At 39.7% G+C, this 23,462-nt stretch overlaps 1 protein-coding gene across 2 annotated transcripts in view; it reads right to left on the reverse strand.

The window, feature by feature from the left end:
- The window catches only part of gmds (GDP-mannose 4,6-dehydratase), a 412,968-nt gene that overhangs the window by 320,101 nt on the left and 69,405 nt on the right, over nucleotides 1–23,462 (reverse strand). For both annotated transcript variants that reach the window (XM_033999923.3, XM_033999922.3), the window contains 2 exons: nucleotides 13,401–13,488; nucleotides 9,017–9,126 (listed from right to left, as the gene is read on the reverse strand). In XM_033999923.3, the coding sequence (XP_033855814.3) occupies nucleotides 9,017–9,126; nucleotides 13,401–13,488 (198 nt within the window). The remainder of the gene's footprint in view (nucleotides 1–9,016; nucleotides 9,127–13,400; nucleotides 13,489–23,462) is intronic.

A 23,462-nucleotide genomic window follows, 5' to 3' on the forward strand; every position in this document is an offset into this window, starting at 1 on the left:
ATCAACGCTATTTTTTTTATAAAAAATAAATAACATTCCCACTCGTGGATCATTTTAATTAGCAGTTTTTAAACTATAAATAGCCTGGATAAACAGCAGTTGGGAGTTCAGTTAGAAGCGACAGACAAACAAACCAAATGCGAGAAGGAGAGCGGGTTGGGAGAGGGGAAGAGGGAATAGGCTCGCCCCAGGTTCGGCTGCCGGAGCGGGGCTGAAGCAAAGCTGAAGAGTCTCGTCTCCCGGAGAAAGCCGCAGCTCCTCTCGCAGCCAAAAAAGTAAATACTTTAGGAAAGATAACCACATAATAGGCCTAATATTTATTTAGTTATAAAACAAATGCTGAATAAGATGTCTGTGTTATAAAGTGCCAGTGCAGCTTTTCTTCAGTTCAGATACTGTATCACAAGGGAGAGAAAAACAGGAGTTAGACTGAGAAGCTGTTTACAGTTTGAACCGGTACTGTATTTACTGTAAAAATATTGCATAAATCACTAGTATAGGGAATTGGGGGACATGCTGTAGAAGCGTTATATCCGAAGTGCGTTATAACCGAGAGCCTTATAGCGAAAATGTAATACACTTAGCATTTTGGATGTTTACACTCATGAACAAAAACTAATACATTATGTTAGTATAAAAGTATAATTAATATATATATAAAAAAAGATATTTTTCGTTTTAGGCAAACGTGCCAACCTCTACACTACAGGCTCCAGCTTTATTCCCGTCTCTTATTATTAGCCAAGGACCCGGAGGCGGTTAATGGTTGTTCATTCAGTTTTCACTGGAAAAACCAAACAAACCAGTTCCATATTCCAGTAGGGGGAGAGCAGAGGAACAAAATCAGGGGTCTTGTCAGAGGCTGAGATATCAGCAATTAAAATGTAAGGGAGGTATCTTACACTGCTGCCCTGGGAAGTGCTGTCTGTTTCGGGCAAATCTCTCCCGAGGACTCGGCGGTGGCTGTCCGCATTCTTTTTTCGCGAGAACGAAAGAACCTCACCAAAGAAGATCCCCCTCACGAGAAAATAAATTACATTCTAAATTCTTTTTCGCCAGAGTACTTCTATTTTCACCAAAAGAGCTGCTCTTTTCGTGATAAGAATTCCTTTTTTATGAGACGTGTGACGAAAAAAGATTTTAAAAAATAAGAAAACACTTACTCCCACTCACAAAATGAAAAGACAATGTTAGTCAATCTTATGGAGTCCCAATGACATATAGATATGTCATGGTTTACTAAAGATATATGATTTTCAGGCGGTTTCAGGTTTTTTTGGGGTTTTTTTAAACTGAAAAAAATAAATAAATAAATGTCCGCCTCACGAACAAAGATTTTTTTTCTGCCTAAAGATTAGACCCTCGAGAAAGTATATTTTGTCATAAGGCCAATTCATTTTTTGAGAAAACATCATTTCAAATCCATATAACCTCAGGAACAGATGAATATTTTTTCACCAAACCAGAAAAAGGCACTATTCTGGGCCAGTCCCCTTTTTTCACTATCCGGATCTCGGCATCCACATATCCGAGCAGAACGAAATGGCCCACATCAAGAGATCTAACCAAAGGCACCACACATCCAAATTTTTGCACAAATCCATTGAACGGGTTAAAAGTTATTAAATTATAAAAATTGGGTTTTAACATTAAAACTGCTTGCTCAACCCTAACTATAGTAGTGATAGATATATAGATAGATAGATGAGCCATGGCATTACCATGAATATTAGAGAACTTACACGTTTACAGTATTTACAAGATTATTTTTAGTTAATGTCCTTAAGAAAACACCCCTTTGGTGTTAATACAATGATAAAGGCACTAGCCAAAACATTTTTTATTGTAATGAATGAACATATATTCCTACATATTATGACATATGTACAAAATCAGGGCTTCAGTATCATGAAAATAGCTCACAAATGACCTACATCCACCGTATGTACATCTGTATAACGTGTGACATGCAGATGACAGACAGGCACCTCCATGCTCTTTTCTCCCAGATTCTAATACTCTGCTAAAGACTGTCCTAAGATTAAGGAAAGGCATTGTCTTCAAGATGATCTACACATTTGGAAGCAGTAATATTTTACAGGGTCAACTAAGGACATGAATATCTTACTGTGGCAATGTGCCCCGCCCCTGTGTGCATATTATGTGTTGTATGTTGTGTGCGTGTGTTAATGTTGGTGTATAGATTGTTACACGGGATATAAACGGGTCTGTGTTTCACGTGTGATTTTAAAAAGTGTAGATTTGTATTTAGGCACGAGGAGGGCACAAATCACTTCACGTGCTGGTTAAATGTAATATGTGAGCACGGGGTTGCACAGAATTAATTCACGTGCTGGGATTCAAGTGAATAATTAATTAGTAATTGAATCCCAGCACAACAGTATATATAGACACATTTTCTTTCACTCAGGGTTGGGTGTTCGAGAGTGGAGAACGGGAGAGAGAGAAGGAGAAAGAAAAGCAAAATAAAACGTAAAGTGTTTGTTCTCACCGTGTTTGTCTCTTCGTGCACCGTTTGTTAAGTGTTTAGTACGTTTTTGTTTGTCTATTTATTTTGGCGCAAGTGCCGTGTCCTGTGTTTTTGTTTCAAACCTTTTATTTTCTGTGCTGTTTATTAAATGCTGAGTGAAAGCATTCGCTCAGCTCCACCAAACCACATCTCTCTCTGTTTATTTATTTCCTGGCTCTGGTCTGACGCCACCCACTCCGGCTGTCTTTGTGACACTTACCCATAATTTACTTATCACAAACCTGGAAAAATCTGCCTTTTCTAAGAAATCAGACACTGTAATAGGGCTTTTTATTGCAGGATAACAATTGGTATTCCATTAACAGTTTGGTGTACAAGCAAATTCGTATATATTTTACAATCAAGTAGCAGTCCATTGTATGTACATCTTACAAATCCCTCTGTGGAATGTAGTGCAGTAGATTAAAATAATGTCATGCCACACAATGACGTTTTACAAGGCCTTTCAATGTCTTGTAATCTGGCAAAAGCCAGATTCAAAAGCTACGTTTACACCATGTCTATAACGTAAATAGCATTTCCATCAACCAAATCTGCTGCAAATCAGGAACAGACACTAGCTAACATTTTCCAGTTTCTAACTGCCACATTTAGTCAAGTGATGACTAATAGAGGGGCCTGCACCATTAGAATTCAAACACACATGTCCTTAAATATTTAACTATGGATCTGACTTCAGGCATGCTAAGAGGACTGGCAAGAAGGTGTCCAATGGTTTTAACTTATAAAACCAATGGCTTTTTTTCAGCATTACTTTTTAGGGTCCCTTATGCAGTCTGTCTCTCTGTCTGTCTGTCTGTCTGTCTGATGCGATCTTTCAGTCGCATTGGGCTGTGTGTTATGCTTTGCGATGAGATTTTACAGGATCGGCCGATCGATTTCAGTCGGCTCGCAAAATGTAAACATGTTTAATATGTTGCGATGCAGTGTGTTATGCGATGGTCGCATCAGGCAGTGTATACCGAGCTTTAGTCTGTCAGTCTACTCATTTTTTACTTTCATTAATGTGATTATGGGGAACCACACAGTACGTGTGTCCATTGTATTACCTGTTTTGATTTTGTAACCGTTATGCTTGCATTATAAAATCTAGTGAAATATTTCCGCAAAACATTCTCAAGGAAGAAGGCAGCTACATTTTAAGTGCAACTAGCTCAAACATGCCAAAAATAAACAAGTGAGCCATGCAGAGTGGCATGTAATAATTAGCACAGCCTCCAGCTTGCTCAGATATGTAGTCTGCTAGGTTATGTTTGGTATCATCAGGAGTTTGAATGGTGATACAGCCATAACATGTCCCTGGACTATTCACAGAAACATTAAAATGAAACTGTCATGCTGAAGCACAAACTTTACTAAATTTAAGTTTTCTCTTTCACTATGTACCCTTTGGAGTATGAAATGTCTGTATACCTGGTAAGTGGTTACTCTATTAACCTACCTGTAAAATATGTTTGCGTTTTAAAATGTATCCTGCTAGGGTAATAATATGTCATGAACATAAGACCACCTCTGTTAAACGAGGCAGTCCCATCACACATAATCACATATGCAATGCACATTCTTATTATTATTATTTTATTATTATTTATTTCTTAGCAGACGCCCTTATCCAGGGCGACTTACAATTGTTACAAGATATCACATTTACATTATTTCACATTATACAGATACCACATTCTTTTTACATACAATTACCCATTTATACAGCTGGGTTTTTACTGGAGCAATCTAGGTAAAGTACCTTGCTCAAGGGTACAACAGCAGTGTCCCCCACTGGGGATTGAACCCACAACCCTCCGGTCAAGAGTCCAGAGCCCTAACCACTACTCCACACTGCTGCCCCACATTCTTAGTTGCAATGATTCTGACAGTAAGAGTTTTGACTACGGATTCAGGAGAATGAAGCACTGTAAGATATGGCAAAACCAACATCACCACTATCCGTGCAGCAGCTGCAAAAATGTATTGTATAATACCCTCAAATCGCATTTCACCTAGACAATCATAAAAATCAAGCTGATTACCAAGGATGAAACCAGTATCTAAAAGTGCAAGGTCTTTATCACCCACTTAAAGTCGATGAAGTAGCCGCAGCGGTGGCATGATTTTCAGTTGCAAATACAGTAAGCATTCCCAAGATAAACTATAAGGTTTTGGAGAGAACAATACTGTAGTTGTTTTATGGACAGTGTTTTCCAAGTAGTTCAAGCCTGTACCAACTCACTTGATAGGAATTCTCTTGATGAAAGGGCATCCCTCAGTTGTTGTGACAGTCTGTAGTAGTGATCCCAAGCATTCAGTTATTAACAAATAGGTGATAACACACACTACAGACAGCACCGCTTTATCGGGACGCCTCGGGTGAAGGAACAATATCCCGAATAAGCGGCTGTCCCAATTAAACAAGAGGCAGTCGAGACAACCTTAGTCATACTTTTTTGATTCTTAATTAAACGAAAGAGAATGAAATCACATCACATTATGATTAAATGTTAAATATATCATTTAATATACAATAATATTTCTTTGTAACAGCAGCCTGAGAAACCAAAGGAGACTCCTCCTTCTTCAACAGTTCAACGTGGTTTATGCAATTTACTCAAGTCACAGCGTACATACTCACTGCACTGTGCTACGCAAACCTGTCTTGCTCTGAAAAGCGATCTCCGGTCATCATTTGGAAACACTGTTTCCCAAATAAACGAAGTGACGTCCCAATTAAACGACATAAATAGCATTGGGAAGAACCGTCACCCAGAGTTGTATCCCATTTAAGTAGCAATCCCGATTATCAGTATCCTGATTAGGTAGCCGACTGTATTGCTAATTTTATCTGCCAACTATCCAACTTCACCAGGAACATGCACTCCAGCCAAAATGTGATCCACATCTGCTATCGTTATAATACGAATTATATTAAACCTTGTTCAATTATTGATGTTATTTATACAATATGCCTACAATTCATGTCACTTGATATGTGTTTTTTGTTAATACAAACTGTACATTACATTTTATGTTACATTTTCCCTGCTCTAGCATGCTTGACTGATATTATACAATAGCTTTGCCATACTTATAATTCACATTGCTGCTTTGTTCATTCTTTATTATGCAGAATTACAGTATAAATAAGTGAAACAGTGAACGACTAGCAGCAGATATGTCAAAGTACATCATATAGAAATATATTACTTGTAATAAGGCCATTTCTCAGTTTCATAATGAAAGATACTGTAAATTAACATGTCACAAATTTAATCAAGGATGAAAATAAAGATTTGATTCTGTTAAACTGATGCTTCAAAAAAGTTTACTTTCCGTTTTAATTCTAGTTAATAAAACACGTGCAAGAACATGACATAAGAAATGTGCTTTGGTCACATTAAGCTGACCCAGAACAATGAAATGGAGTTTTAAGCACTGGTGCTATTTTTAATAAACACAAAAATCAAACAAAATACACAAAATAAACACCTAACTCCTCTTGGAGCACTAACTCAACTCTCAGGAACACCCTGACTAACGCGGGACAGCTACGCTGTTTTCCCGTCCTTCCCAAAACCACAAACTTCAACACACAGGTTTGACACCGCACTTACTTTTTCTCTCTGGCTACTCGGAGACAGAGCACCTCTTCTGCCTCCTTCTACTCAGCAGCCTCGAGCAGACTGCCTGCTCTCCTTTTAAATCCCGCACCTGGACCTAATTTTTAATAACGTCCAGGTGCGGATGATAATTAACAATAAAACAATTAAACTAAACAATAAAACAATTAACAAACTAAATGAAACAATAAAGCAATACAACACGGTGCATTCTCACATGTTTTTTCTTTGCAGGGAGGTTTTAACCCCCTCCCTGCCGTCTCTCACAACCCGCTATATTACAATATATATACACACACACACACACACACACACACACACCACACAGAAGGCACTATTGCTATGAGACAACTTTTTTCTCATTATTTTCTTTAAAACAATACTTTAAAACCTAGGTTTACTTGAACTTGTAATACTTCGTTAGGTACCCTTCCACTGAGAAATGTTTTAGGAAAATAGTCCTGAAAATGTTCATAAAGGATAACTTACATAAGGAAAGAAAAACAAACAAACAGCTAACTTTTTACTTGTCAAAGTTGTTTATAGTTTATCTGGACAGTGCCAGATACCCGAATGGAGCAATATTACGGAACTGTCTGTGTCTCAGTTTCTTCTTGTTAAAAGATACTGAGCTCCAGTTGAGCTGACATGCACTGGGTTAGCTGATGTGGCAATAGCAGTGGCAGGTACAGGGCTGGTTGCTTTCATACTTGTTAAGTATCGATTGGCTGGTGAATTGTGTCTTTGTTTAGTATTTGCTGTCCAAATGTATGTGAACTGAGCTTTCATTACAGCAAGTCAAAATAAAAAACCTGGTAATTGCATGGATTGATTTTAAATTTGATTCACAGCTGATGTAGTGATGTAGCAGCAAGCATCTACCATAGAAGCCTGTAAGAGCTGGACTGGCTGATGGTACTGAAGTGTGTTCTCATATATATTAGTTGTATTGTCCTAGGTTTGTCAAGGTGCCCTTCTTAGTTAATTAAACACTTGAAAATGCTTCACAAGTGAAGAAAAAGTCTGTGTAACCCTATGAAATAGTGTATTGGAAGAAGTGCTGTGGGAGTAACAACTGTTTACAATGTGGTTCCTTTTACTGTGTACTGAACTCGCCCAGAAAATGTCAAAAAAACAATTCCATCTTCATTGGTTTCCTGCAGGAAAATAAACCAGCTTCCTATAATTTTGTTCTCTTACTTTCAGCATAGCCCACGTGTATTTGTATGGAAGGGTGATAGAGGGATTTATTTTGTGGAAAACATAGTCAAAACAACACCCATGCGGAGGGTATATTGCATTGCTATGTATTGCTGAAATACAAAAACAAGAGAACATGTCTATGTATAGCAGTGCATGGCATCTACATGATGCATATAACTGATAACATTCTGAATATTCTTTAAAAAATGTAATGAGTCTCAGTCAAGATTTATTCATAGAAATAACAGTATCCTGTGTCACTAATTTATCATTATCAATGAATTTAGTAACATCAACATTTTACTTTTATGAAATTACTTTCATAAAATAGAGATGTTCTCTTGGGACCCACAGTTCCCTATTTTCTTAGTCATTGCAGACAATATTACATGACACGTGCAATAAACATGAACACCCACTCTGCATTTCAGTGAAAGCTGGAACCTCTGACTTAAGATCTGCTGACCATTTTATGGTGTACTAATGCCAACTTTTAGAATGATAAAAAATATATCATATCGGATATGAACATTGCCACCCTTCATTTATTTCTAAAGATTACCAGAAAGTCAAGCCTGCACTGATAAAAGACAATAGCCAAAAATGTACTTGAAGAATAAATTCAGTATTCGCCAACAGTGAACGTCCGCTTATGATGCCACTGATTAAAACTAGTATTTCAAAGTGCGAACTGTATAAATATTGTAACATAACAGCCTACCCCATAATCTTGGGAAAGAAGCCCACACTGTGTGTGGCATTTTTTTAATATATTTTTTTAAAGAAATTATTCAGAAAGGGAGATGAGGTGTAGAAATCATCCCAAAGACGCAATTGAGTCACACAAAGAGACCACAGAGGATGTGTGATTTAACAGAAAAAAACTTCTTCCATAAGGTAGACACAGCATCACCGCTTGGCAAGCTACTAGGGGATTATCCATTTCCTTAAACTGTACTGCTCTTATCTTGGGTTTTTTATGGACAATCCTGTGGGTAGTTACAGCAGGTCATCTACTGTGGGCAGAATAAAGGGCTTACAGATGTTATGCTGGGTTTCCTGTCTCTGTCATTGGTGGCCCAAAGAAGCCAGTGCACTCCAAATCTCTATTAATACAGTTTTGGAAAAGTGAAGCCTCAAGTCTATGAACAAATCTCCACATAATGGAAAATTAAAGCATACAACTACATTTTATTCAAAAGAAGTGTTACTAAAATATAAATACGGGCCCTTTTGTAATTTATATCCACAATTTCAAACATTTATAACAATTAGCCTACTACTAAAAAATTCTTAGTAGTCTAAACTACAGAAAGTTCTCCACTTAAAATATATCACTAATTGTTTAGTAATATTGGTTTCGAAGAACATCGGGTCTGGTTCCATGATGATGTCTAATGTAAAAAAATATATATCTGAAAATATATGTTTGAGCATTAGAGGTGGTTCCAATAAGCTGGAGGGTACCATTCTAATACTGTGGCATGCCGTGGTCCTTTAAGAAGGCAATTAACAAAGCATTAGGGGTAGGCAAATTGTTCTCTTTGCTACCACTACTGATTCCTTGAAAGGTCCAGGTGTTTTTGTTATGTGACAGAGAGAAAGCATGATTGCACATATGGGTGGAATAAAAAATGATTTCTAGACTTACCTTGACATGGCTCTGTGCGCCAAGATTGAAGACCTCTGAAGGCTTCACTTCATTGATAATCTTCACCATGCAGGTACTGTCGGTGAGATCTCCATAGTGCAACTTCATATCTAAATAAATAAAGAAATAATGGAACTTGTTCTTGTGTGTCACTGATGAAGAACACTAAACCTTTGTGGCTATTTGTTCACTTGGAAACTTGCAACAGTTCAAGTGTATGAACATGGAAATGCCTCTGCAAGTAACACAAATAATTCAATTTATACCTGGGACAGAAATACAGTGATTCTTGGTGGTAAATCTCCCTCCCGACCTGTGAGGGCTCCAAGTAGCGAGAACAGAGTACCTCGGACGGGTTGGACAGTTATTTCCCAGGGTTCAAAGGAAGTCGGCCAGCTAGAAAGGGGGCGGAACTCTAATTTGGATCTCCTATCACCTACCCTACTTTTCTGGGTGTTAGTACAGCAATTCTTTTATTTATTTATTTTTTTTGGCATTGAGAAAAGAGATAACAAGCCCTTAATTTGAAAAGAACTGAATTTCCGGAACCATCAATGGCATTAAATAAACTACTTTATTTTTATTTTGTGAAAACTGGGGTCAGAGAGTCTGTTATCCAAAAAATTAAATAAAAAGTGTCAGATTTTAAAGGAGAAATATACAAAAGGTATGGCTTTCACAGGGCTTTGGAGCTGAGATCAGAAGTACCAAAACCATGTGTGTATGTGTGTTACTTGTTCTGATTTAGACAGTTTCGTATTTGAAAATGAAATAAGCCATCAACACAAGGCTACCTCTCATCAAATGTAAATCAGATTGTCAAAATTCTAGGTGATATTTCTTGCAAATGTATTTAAGAATTACAAGTACATCCACTAGAGGCAGAGTGCTGCAGGGCAAGGACGGGTACCGGATGTACTGGGTGGTTAGACAAGATTCTGAGGGTTAGATTGAGGCCACATAGATGTTTTAACTTGTAGGCTTAAAAGTCACCAGGAAGTGATGACTGAATATATCATACTCATACATAGTTTTTTTTTTTTTTTTTTTTTTTTTTTTTTTTAAATACTGTACAAAAATGCCCAAAGCAGTTTTAAAGTGTGGACCAACCTAGAGCTTCCTACAGATCACAACCAGTATGGGACCAAAAAAATGCATTTGTATATGACAAATTGAACTGGAATATTTTGAAATTGTGGAAATGCGTAGATGAACCTCTGGAATATAGTTAAGATCTAAAACAATATGTGTCTAAAATGGAGGCCACTTCAGGAAGATCTCACTACAGGTTTTGAGTGTCAGCTAAGTAACCAAGACAATGAAACAGGTGTGCTGCTTGGATTTTACACATGATAGAAGAAAAAGTAATCATGCTAACAATACACAATACAGTATGTGTACAAAATTCAGCTCAGTAGCTGAAAAAACGGTTATTATCATAACCCTGGTTCCCTGAAATAGAAATGTAAACATTACCTAATGTGTATTTATCCCTAAAGACACTGTAACCTGAACAGATATAACAAAAACTGCTCATCAGAGCCTGGGATACAGTTGTGCCTGTCACCAAGGGCATATATCAACTACACACAGATCTCGTCATCATTTTTCCTTCAAGGCTGCTGCAATCATAGATGCAACGACCTTGAAGGTTAATGGTTACATTTCTATTTCAGGGAACCAGGATTATGATAATAACCTAACGTTCCCCATCAAGTACGAAATGTACTTGATAGGGAACACCAGTACAACAAGCTAGGGTTAAAAATTTGAGGGAGAACTCACCTCTGTTTATGTTGTAAGGTGCTCTTAACACTCTCATTCCAAAGCCACGGTTTTGTGGATCTACAACATTCAATTGATAGAACCGTGTAAAAGTATGGGGAGTAGCCCACACCGCTGCATTGCAAATGTCTCTGACAAATACACCCTGGAACAAAGCCCACGAAGTTGCCATGCCCCTGGTAGCATGGGCAGTGAGCTTTTCTGGAGGGGGCAAGTTGGGGGCAAGCTCATAGGCAGTCTTGACTGTGTCTGTGATCCATTTGGATAGTCTCTGCTTAGACATGGCTTTACCATGGGACTTGGCCCTATTACAGACGCAAAATTGTTCACACTGTCTCCAACTCTGTGTTCTGTCCACACCGGGCAAAGCGTATGGAGCTGCCGTTCCCTGTCCGACTAGAAAGGAGGCAGATGGAAAGTCTCCAATTCCACAGTCTGGTTAATGTGGAATGCCGAGGAAAATCAGGATTGGTATGAAGCATAACCTTTGTCATGGCTTCTGCAAAAATTGAACAGGCTTTCACAAATTGAAAATACTTGCATCTCACCCACCGCTTAGCGGATGTGATTGCAAACAAGAAAGCCATTTTCAAAGATAAATATTTCAGCTCAGCTGAATGCAAGGGCTCAAAGGGCTCATAAGTGCTTCAAGCACCACGTTAAGCCTCCAGGGAGGGACAACATTCTTCATGGGTGGCCGAAGCCGCCAAGCTCCTTTTAAGAAAAATTGCACCACAAGGAAGCTGTGCTCCTGGGGAGGCTGAATCAATTTTGATATGGCAAGCTGAATAGCTGCCAATTAGACCTTTAATGTAGAGGGGGATTCCCCTTATCAACAGGTCCTGCAAAAGAATTGCAGTGTAACTGCCATAGGACAGGTCGTGGGGTCAACACCCTTAGGTAAGCACCATGTCTGAAAACAGCCCACTTGTACCCATACAGGGAATATGTGGACGCTGCTCTGGCATTCTGCAGGGTGTCAGTAACCCTGTCGGAAAGCCCCGGACGGCTCAAATGTTGCCGTTCAGGGGCCAGACCCAGAGTCACAGGCTCGATGGATTGGGATGTCACAATGTCCCCCGCACCTGACTGAGCAGGTCACGATGTTTGGGCAGGCTCCAGGGCTGGACGCTCAGTAGCTGCATCAGAACTGAAAACCAAGTCTCCTGGGCCAGTAAGGAGCTACTAATAGCACCCTGGCCCAGACCTCTGTAATTTTCTCCAGACACAGCAGGAGCATGGCGAGTGGTGGGAAGGCATACAGCAGCTGCCTCGGCCACTGGTGTGCCAAGGCATCTATCGCCAGTGGGTCCACGGCTCCTGTTATGGAGAACCAGTGGGGACAATGTCTCAATGGGGCCAGCATAGCTTCCCTGCATCTCTAAAAGGCATGGGGAGCTAGAGAGAGGCCAAACGGCAAAACTTGAACTTGTACACTGTTCCCTAAAAGCAAACCGCAGGTATTCAAGTTTGCCGATCTTTATGGGGATATAGAAATAGGCGTCTTTGAGGTACACAGTGGTGAACTAGTCGTCTGGCCTGATTGACTGCACCAGTTGTTGCATCGTCAACATTTTTAACCTCCTTTGGCTCAGATACAGGTTGACCTGTCTGAGGTCGAGGATCGGTCTGAGGCCACCATCCCGCTTGGGCACTAAGCAGTACCTGGAGTAGAACATTTCCTCCAACTGGAGGTGTATCATATGAATAGCCTGTTTATGCAGCATAACTGCTACCTCCTGAGACACCACAGTGCGTCCTGTGGGTCGGTGACTGATGCCGCAGTCTCACCCCGAAAGGGAGAGGGACTGTGCTTGAACTGCAGTGAGTAGCCGGTTTGAACGGCAGTAAGCACCCAGATGTCTGTGGTGCACGGACGCCAATACTCTAGATGGTCCCCTGAAAAGGGGCCCTGGGCCTATGGCAGCAAACTCCTAGGGCTACTGCTCAGCTTGCGGCTTAGCCTGAAGCTTCTGTCTCTGCACAGGGTGGCAGAACCTAAAGCCTCTGCGGCCCGGTTCTGACCATCATCTCTTGCAGCCGCAGTGGGCGCAGCCGGCTGTGCCGGTCTTTGAGGCTGCTGGGGCCTAGGGCGCCAGTTTTCCACTGGTTTGCGCGCTGGAGGTAGTCGCATAGGCACCAGGCAAATCAGCTCCTTCGTGGATTCCCACACACAGTGACAGTGCTGCAGCTTCTCGTTCACCGTGGGACCAAACGTAAGAATATTGTTTAATATTTGTGTAAACACAAGAATTGCGAGAAAAAAAATAGATAGGCAATATTTATCTGAACCAGGCTCTCCTGTCAGGTCAGTCTTGAAAGGAAAAATGGCCCTGAGATCTGTGAGTGCAGTCCTTCTGTGCCCTCTGGGGCGGCTCATGACTGTCACAGGTTCTGCGAGCAGCTTTGACATCTTATTCAGGTTTTGGGTCTTTAAGAGGTAAATACCCATATGGTAATGTTTACATTTCGTACTTAAAAGGGAACAAAAGGTATTTTTTTGTTACATGCTTTGGCATCAATAATGAACATAAACCCTCTGAACTGAAAGATCCCAGCTTTTCATGGCGCTTGGGCTAAGAATTAAACAATGACTTACTTCCTTCTGTATGTGTCTGAGGATTTTTGTAGAGGTGTTCAATCCTGCCTGTGTTGAAAGAGCTGGATCTACGTACAATACCGTGCACCTGTGTAAAAACAAAAATACAAGCCTATGAATCAAGAATGTTAGGAATATGTCTTTCTTTCAGGGTTAATTCATTTCAGTACCTCAAACCGCTCATAATTGACAGGAAATTTCCATCACCCCTGCTCTCCCCTATATCCCAGGAGAGATGCAATAAAAGAGACCTGGTAATACTTCAATACATATATAATAGTAAGTGATCCCATGGGCTCTAGATTAGTAAAAAGGGTACTCTTTCTGACCCAGGACCGCCAGACAGAATGCAGGTGCAGACAAAAAGTTTAAAAAATAACAAAAACACACACTTTTCAGGACTTTACCAAAAAGTTTGACGAAAAAAGAAAGATGTTCACAGAGATTCGACACAAGTGCATCAACCAAGGCTACAGATACTCTCTGCTCTACCCGGCTGTGTTCAGAGTCACAACTGGGGAAGAGATCCACATCTCTGAACCATCGTAAGAGGCAAAGGCATTCGTCATGGCAGCTAAATCGAAATAAAAGAAAAACCAAGGTACAGCATTTACAGTGGATCATCACCATACGATTTACCATGACAAAATAGCACAAAACACGGATAACATACAGTACACAAGACAGCAGTACCCGGTATGGGAAAGATAAAATCAACTCCTGCTAAATGAAACAGTTTGGCTGAAAATGTAAACTTTAAAATAGACTGTCTTGAATTGGTGTTGGGAGGAGACTATAATGAAGTTATGGATGCATTTTGTTTCTAACTTCTTGGCGATTGTAAAACAAGGTGCATTGTACCAAAGCTTCATTGAACAATATTCCGATGCACGTCATTGCCCCTAGCACCCAAACCGACGTGTGAACGTAGAGACGTTAACGTGATTCAGATGTTATTTGTTCTCGCTAGCGATCGGTTGTGTTAAGTTTGGACAACAACTTAGCGTTTATTAAAATGTGAAGTTGAGGATATTGGTCCAGATGAAGGAGCAGGTAAAGTCAGGCAAAAAAAGAACAGCAATACCAACCCTTGGACTTGGGATTTACATGTATTGGTTCTGACGAACATCAGCGACCACAGTGTGTTGTTTGTGCGACTGTTCTTTGCCAATGATAGAATGAAACCTGGAGACCAAACATCCTGCCCTCAAAGATAAGCCATGAGATTTTTTTGAACGAAAGCTCTTTCAACTCAAAGGACAAGGAGGTTAATCGAAAAAAGCAGCACTACACCTGCCAAAGCACTTGAAGCATCGTACGCGGTCTCCTACCAAATAGCAAGAAGTGGAAAAGCTCATGGGTTATGCCTGTTGATCAGTTCTGGCTCTCAATTCGAAGAGAGTTCTCTGAATTGTCACAAACAGCCATTAAAATACTTGAACAAATACAGAAATCGCTTGAATGTAGAGACAGATCTGAGGTTGAAACTCAAGCCGAGATACCACAAACAGGCTCATCCTACTCACTGAGGTAAATATGACTCATTAGGTGTTCTTTTACATTCAAGTTTATGAAGTATTTAAATAGTGGTACTGTGCTATGTTGCGTTCTGTCTTCAGAAAAATGTTGTTATACAGTATGTTGGGTAAATCATCTTTTTCTAAATATTGTATTGTTTATTAGCAGGGGAAAGTGCGCATGGGGCATGCATCTCGGAAGGGGGGTGTTGCGAAAAAGGTTTGTGAACCTCTGCTTTAGACTCAGAACCGTTAATTTCAACCTGGTTAGTCAAGTCATCGAAATATATAAAACATACAGTTGTAGTCAAAAGTTTACATGCTTTTGTGGATGAGGAAAAGAAGTCACAAGAAACAGATGTCTACAATTATTTATCTCAGCAATTTTTTTGCAAAACCCTTTGATGCTATCTAACCAGATATAAAACAGGTTTTCTAGGAAATTACAATTGATTTTATCAGGGTTATGAAAACTAGGACAAATGGACAATTAACCAAGTGATAAGACATTTGTGTCTTTTTCCGATTGGTTTAAGGAAAAATCATGATGTTATTGAGAGACTGCATTTAAACTGAGAATACTGTAATGTTCCTGGCATTGCTCTGATCTGTGCTTGGAAAGAGGATACCTGCAAACTGTTGTCACCATGTAACCTTTAAGATTGGTTGTAACTTTGCAACTCAGAACTTTTATCTTCAATAAACTATACTTATCTGGACTCGAAAAGAAGCAGCTTCTCTTTCCTTTCTTTTCTTTCTCTTTCCTCTCTTTTATTTCTTATCTCAGCATTTAGCAGTTAAGGATAAACACACTCATTAACATTTACACTTGGCGTGGTTTTCCCGTGTGTTTCGTCATTTACACGAGTAAATGAGATTTACCCTGTCCCTCTCTTTGGCCGTTTTTTTCGGCCACAAACCTGATTTACCCAAGTAATTCTAGCAAACGTGCATCGCCATTTCACGTGTAAATTGACCCGCATGGAAACCCCATGAAACATGCAGTTTCCCAAAGACAGTGACACACCCTCACAGAAACTTGAGCTGTGTCACAAAGATTCACAGACAGCATCTCTGCTACAGCAAGGGAGTTTAGCAGTTAACAACCCAGAGTTGCCAGTTAAGAAACCGGACGGTTTATGGCAATTAAATTCTGATAACAGTCAATTGGATAAGAATACTGAACTCAGTGTTGCTGCATTAATAACAAGTGGCCCATATATGAAGTCTGATTTGCAGGAATGCTTAGTCGTACAACGCTATTAATGATATTGATGATTTTTTGTTTCAAGCAAATACCACAGAAGAACAGGAGTTGCTGGAAAGAGCCAGGTTAAAGCTTAACCCCAAAAATGCAAAGCTAATGAAACATTCTGTTTGTTTTCCAGATGTTCAGATCGAGGCAGAGAAACTGTCTCAAATCAAATTGCAGCTTGGGCAAACACTGCAACAAGCAGACAGAGCAATGTACTCTTTTCTGAGAAAGAGTGATACGAGAGGACATTACATAGCTACACACACACACTTTACATGTTAGTTAACTTGCTCTGGCAGAAACGAGGATTCTGCATTGAAGGCGGCAAACTAATTATTCAACAAAATCAGTTAATAGATATGGGCAATGAGAGATAGAGAGACAATAATAAATTGATATATTACATTGAGCTAGCTAAATATAACACACCTCACATTAAAATCAGCAGGAAAGTTGTGTTGGTTCCTTAGAAGGAAAAGCTAGTGTTAGAGGGAATTCTGTATTGTACTACCCACAGCTATTCTGGGTAGACTCCCCCAATGCAGGCACTGCAGAGCAAACTTGTAGTTGCTGTTAACCAGGACACAGCATGCAGACACAGACACAAAAAACACTGAACGCAGATCTGAACTCAGAACCCACAGGGATCATTTACAAATTGAGGATTTAAAAAAAAAAAAGAAAGAAAGAAAGTGGGGGGTTCAGAATGTGAACTAGAATGCAAGCCAGGTGTGCATGAAATGATGGACAACATTTGGGGAAACCAGTCTGAAATTGATAATACAAAGTGTGAAAGCGCACAGTTTTGATATAAGGTGATCGGTGTACAAATGATACTCTCCGCTCTAAAAGAGATGTTTAAGTGCACCAAGGTCCGACTTGAAATGAAATTAGTAGAGTTAAGCGACAAATGCGCAACGGAGGCAGCACCTAACTGGAAGAAAGTGGGCGGCAAAGAAAGCCGTGGAAGATGCAAAGGCTGCCCTTCGAATCGGTGATATCATGGGGCAAGTTCAGCATGGAAGAGGGGGTCTTGGTCTCAGTTCAGCTCCTCCTACATGGCACAAAGCAGCCCCAGCTCAACAGAGGAAGCTGGTAGTCAACGAGGTGCAAAAGCAGGAGGAGAGGATGAGGTGTATAAAGGCCATTTCCCAGGCCAAGCAGGGAGAATAGATGAGATGGGAGAGTGTGGAACAATGCAAGATCAGTTGGAAAGACCTATGGACAATGGAACAGAGCAGGATTAGTTTCCTCATCAGGTCAACATATGATGTTCTCCCATCACCACATAACCTAAACCTCTGGGTAGGACAGGATCTCTCATGTCCTTTGTGTTCATCACCTGCAACATTAAGGCACATTTTGACAGGATGTAAGGTGGCTCTTAGCCAAGGACTGTTTTCTTGGTGCCATGACCAGGTGCTGAGATGTTTGGCCTTAGCATTGGAAGACAAGCGTAACATAACCAATAAGTTTCCACCAGTTCCATCAAAACATTACACACAAAAGACAACATTCCTCCGCCCCAGAGAGCAACCGCCAAGAAAAGGTGTTAAAACCAAGCCTTGCCCAGGACAACTATAAGCTGCTAGAGACTGGAAAATGCTGGCAGATGTTGGTCAACGGCTTATTTTTCCACGTGAAATATCCACCACTAACCTTCGACCAGATATTGTCTTGTGGTCTGGATCAGCACGCTTTGTTCACCTGGTAGAGTTAACAGTGCCATGGGAGGATGCTGTAGATGAGGCGTATGAGAGGAAGAAACTGCGGTATGCTCAGCTAGCCGCTGAAGCGGAACACCGAGGATGGAGAGTCCAGGTTTACCCAGTGGAGGTGGGTTGTCGGGGATTTGTGGCACACTCTACAACCTGGTTTCTCAGAGACGTTGGATTCAGTGCCAAAGAGTTGCGTCACACAGTGAAGAACTTATCTGAAGCAGCAGAGAGGAGCAGCTGGTTGATCTCAAGCACAAGAAAAGAAAGAAACGCTGATGTACGGGTAAGTAAGCTGGGCTGAGTTGAGTGGGGGACGGAGGGGGGTGATGCTGGAACGCCAGAATCACCATCGAGCCCTTTGAGGTGTCGTGGGCTAGTCGACGAAACACCGAGGATGGAAGGTGCTCACTTGAAGACCCCAGAGATGTACCTTACTTAGCTCAATCCAGACGGTTGTCATGTTGATGCACTGGGGAGACCGCACTGTGGTTGATCCCCGGAGCCAGCATCGCAGCCACTATGTGTGCTGATGCGCTAGGGAGGCAAAATAAGCTGATCCCTGGAGCCAGCATTACACTTCAGCCATCAACACCAGGCAGAAGGATATCTACATCATCATATGGAAGGAAACACAAATGGATGGAGACACAGATGGATCACATTAGTTTACTGTAAAGCTACGTCTTAGTTGGTGCTTATCTTGGCGAGAGCCGAGTTCAAATCAGCATGAAGTTTTAAAATCTACTCTCATGTAATGGAAATCATAAGATCCCTGCATGGATTCTGCTGTAATGACTGTACACAGCAGCTTCTGCAGCTGTTGCTAGCCAGTCATGAAACAGCTTCTGGAACTATGGCACCAGCGAACTTTGTGTGTGTGAACTGAAATAAAATAATGTATATAGCAAGTGCTAAAAGAAGTAATCCAAACTTGGGTAACATTGAAATTAGAAAGGTCATTTAACGTTATGATGAATATAAAGACGTACTAAATGTTAAGCAGAACAACACAGTGACTAATAAGAAAAGGCAAGTTGGAAAGGAGTTATTTTTTAACTCTGGACTGCAGTTCAATGTAAAACATCTACTGTTGACTTTCTGTGAATTGATGGAGTAATGTCAACATTTGCACTGACCATTAAAATTACAACCAAGTATCCTTGTTTTGAATTATTTACAGGTTATTGAATAAACAAAGTAACTTGACTTAAATTCATCTGATGTCAGTACTTGATAGCTAGTTGTAATTAGTAATGTTAAACTATTGTAATGTTGGAATGTATTTTCTATTGTTTTGGCTAGGTTACAATATTTACACTATTAAGATTACTTTATAAATATTATTTGTTAGAATTAAACAGATATATAATATTTAGGTCGCTATATGACAGGTGTTATCTTATTCTGAATACACTACAGCAAAAATTATTATTTGGTGGTTTGCGCAATATTATGCTACTATTGCTTTAATTGGAAGAGATACACACTGTGACGTTGCTGCTCATCAAGTTCTGTATTTTAATTCAGAAATAGGGTATTGAACAAAGAAATCTGGTCTTGGACATTGTTTGTACGCTTTGTAAACCTGGCTCAACTTTACCAGCTTACACTGTTATGCTGTCTGCTTTACACACACATTTGCCTTTTATTCTTGGTAGCGTAAGGGACCAGAGAGAGTTCGGGTAATCGAATACACAAAAATGTTGCACCCTGTGTATTCAAATTCCCATCCCAAATCCTAATAATAAACAATATTAAAACAATATTCATAATACAAAATAATAACAATCCTTCTCAGAGCGTTGTCACTTTTGTAGCCTCTCCCAAGTCAGCGCCAATCTTGCTGAGTGATATCAACGAGTCCTGGAAAGATTGTGAATGGCATTTTTGACCTGAACACATCGGATCCCAAATAAAAAAGTTAGAGGATTCGATCGCGTATCTGGGTGTCGATCGGGACATCTTACTGTGAGACTGGATATGATGTAAATGAAATGTTGAATTCACAACAAATAAAGCTGCTGCAAGTCTGGGAAACTGACGCCAAACAAGGCAGAAAGTTACTTTTTTTTCACTGTCATAATGAAGCCAGATGAAGCCTCCACTCTAAATGTTCGTCTTCATTTTTTTTCATAATTACTTTATTTATGATTTATTGATTTCAGCACTTTCCTTTTGGCTTATTGTTTGCTAAAGTTGTAGAAAACCCGATTTGTAAAAGATTTGCCATGTCACGGGAACGAGTACCAACACAGCACTTCAGTACGCCGTTTCAGAGTCTGACTGTAAAACAAATATGACGTGCGGCGGGAAAGTTAGGATTAGTTTGTAGTTATGTTTATAAAAAATGGTTTGTAAATTCATTTTAAGCTTTTTGGCACACTGGCCCATTTTCCTGGAATCGTGAAACGGAAGCCATGTGCACTATATATATATATATATATATATTATACTAGTTAAATGTAACCTACCCAGTCGGGCCTGTGGTACTTGTGGGGAGGCGAGGCGAGGCAAGGCGAGGCAGGAGCCTTGCAGAGCCTGTTCTGCTAAAACAAACATGTGCAATTATGAATTTTTTTTTTCCCAATTTTGTAGGCCCGGCAGCTGCCTTTTTTGACCCGACGTGCAGCCGGGCCTGTAGAATGGTAGGGGAACCACCGGATATGGTTCAATCTATTGAAATGGAATAACACCTCATTAGGAGAGATAGGAAAAAAAGGGTGGTGTAGATTGAAAATGATTAATAATGGAAATTATTAACAGTGCATTCTCAGCGATCGCACAGAACTTTTATATGGTAAATACAGGTGAAAAGCACCCCCTGATTTTCTGTTTTGCATTAGCGCACATTGTTCAGATGAGATACATTAAGTTACCAATAAGTCAATATGGAAAAAAGTAAAGAGCTATCTGAAGACCTCAGGCAGAAAATGGTTTATTGTCATAAAGCTGGATAAGGATACAAGAAGATTTCTAAGCATTTGAGTATCCCAATTTCAACTATTGTTTGTATTATCAAGAAGTACACGACTCATGGTACTGTCACAACACTCCCTCGGTCTGAAATAAAGAAGGTTCTTGTCACCAAGAACATGTAGAAGAATTGTGAGGAAGGTTAATAACAATCCTAGATTGACTGTCAAAGATATTCAAAGTGAATTGGCTGCAAGTGGGACTGGGGTTTCCTTTTCAACCATAGCTCGAGTATTGCATGGTGAAGGTCTCAATGGTCTCAGGCCAAGGAAAAAGCCACTCTTAGGAAAATGTCACAAGGACACTCACTTAAAGTTTGCAAAACGGCATTTGAATGATGGATATGAGTTCTGGTCAAAGGTTTTGTGGAGTGATGAAACAAAACTATCAGCTATTTGGTCATGCTGATAGTCGTTACGTTTGGAGAAAGTCTGGTGAGGCATACAAAAGAAAAGAACACCATACCTACTGTCAAGCATGGAGGTGGTAATATCCTTCTATGGGGCTGTTTTACCTCTAATGGCACAGGGAATTTAGTTCCATTACATGGTAAAATGGATTCCATAGCAAACCAAAATATATTGGTCAATCATCTGAAACCCTCCACTACAAAACTTTAAAGCTCAACTGGTTAAAGACGAATAAAGCCAAGGTTCTGGAATGGCCCAGTCAAAGTCCCGATCTAAATCTGATTGAGCATCTTTGGTATGAGTTGAAGGCGGCTGTGCACAAGTCCTCAGAATTTGAATGAAATGGAACAATTTTGCATTGAAGAATGGTCAAAAATTAATAAAGAATCATGCCATTAGCTAATTGACAAACATCCTAATAGGTTATTATTGCTAAAGGTGCCTCAACTAGCTATTAAATTAATTTTCCTTGTCAGGGTATGAATACTTTTGAATTAGCATTTTTGCTAAAAAATTGCTAAAATAAATAATTGTAGACATCTATTTCTTGTAACTTTTTTTCCTCATCCACAAAAGCAAAACTTTTGCTACAAAAGATTTTTCTTATAATTATTTGTTTGAGAAATTTCTAGAAATTATACATTACCATTCGGGTATGTAAACTTTTGACTATAACTGTATATATTTTTTTAAAGACAGTAAGACCATTAAAACATAAGATTTACTTCAAGCTTTACAGGCGATAATTATTATTATTTTTTTAAATGCCCCCACAACTCTTCAAATACCTTGGAGCAAAGGAGCAAATTGTTGGCAAGACAGCTCTGCAGAGTTGCAGAGACACATGCTGTGGACTCTCCCATAGGAAACACTGTAGAAAATAGATAATTGCAGGAGTCTGTAGTAGTGTACAACAGGTCACTGTGCCCTGCCCTTCTTTCCTCTATTCACTGTAGCATCCTGCCCCTTGATTGGATTTTAATGATTGTTAATGTGTTGCCAGTGGAATACTGCCTTCCTGTCACAAGTTTCCCGAAGAAAATAAAAAAAGAATCCAAAAGACGTAGGAGAAAATTTGTCTTGAGAAGAAAAAAAAAAAATTGGTATACCAACAGGACTGCCCGAAAGTCTACAATCACACATCCTTAATTTCATACAGCAGATTAAAATAAAAGTAGAAAGGAGCATTATTACAAGTGTAACAACTGATAATGACAGCAAGCCAGCCAACAGCTTATCTGCCCAACAGAAGCCTGTTGACGGAGGCTGTCGGCTCTCAAATATTTGATCTTTCATTTGTCTTTCAGGCATGTGCAAAACCGCAGAGCGATGGTCAAAGACAACGAACTTAAGCTCTGCTGACAGACCATACTTGATGGAGCTTTAGCTGTAAGCTTATACATTAGGAGAGTTAATATTTGCCCACTGAGGTGTGCGCTCACTTCTCAGTTAAGAAGACAGGGAAAGCAAGAACAATGTACCTATTTTGTTTTGGGTGAGAAAGACATGCAGAGCACTTAATCCATGACAGAAAGTAACACTGTAATCAATGATGAAAGTTCATAAAATGTAACATTTCACCTGTCTGTGTAAACCCAATAATCTAGTTAAAAATGTAGGATTAGTGGATTCTGTTCACAGGGAGTTCATATTATTTATTAATTTTTTTTCTTGAACCTGACCTGGAGGAGAATGATCAGCTTCTGATCTAAGGGACTGTGCAGTAATAGCAATAATAAAAAATAGTACTAACAATACAAATGTTGTGCGCTGGCATGAACTGTGAAATGCAAAGTAACTATTAACAGGAGTGGAAAACTGAGTTTTATACCAGTATACTGCATTATACTGTTTATTGTAGTAATGCCTCAAATACACCTTTCTTTTGTACTGGGTTTCTATTTTTTTTTTTTTTTTTTTTTGTCCAACCCCAGTTCTGTATGTACTGTATCAGGTTCTTAACAACAACAATCCAAATAACTCCCAAGTATTGCTTATTATAGTTGTACTCTTAGTATGTTGCTTCAATTTACAAGCAAATGGATTCCAAACTGCATTGAAAAGAACATTTCCTAAAGTATGTTATCCATTTGTTGAGGTGAGGTGGGGTCACAGGGAGCCTTTTGTGTATCTTGAAGAATTTAGTGAACTAGTCAAGCTACAGGCTAGATCCACCCGTTAATCACTAA

The sequence above is a fragment of the Acipenser ruthenus genome, chromosome 4, assembly GCF_902713425.1.
Source record: "Acipenser ruthenus chromosome 4, fAciRut3.2 maternal haplotype, whole genome shotgun sequence".
Lineage (NCBI taxonomy): Eukaryota > Metazoa > Chordata > Actinopteri > Acipenseriformes > Acipenseridae > Acipenser > Acipenser ruthenus.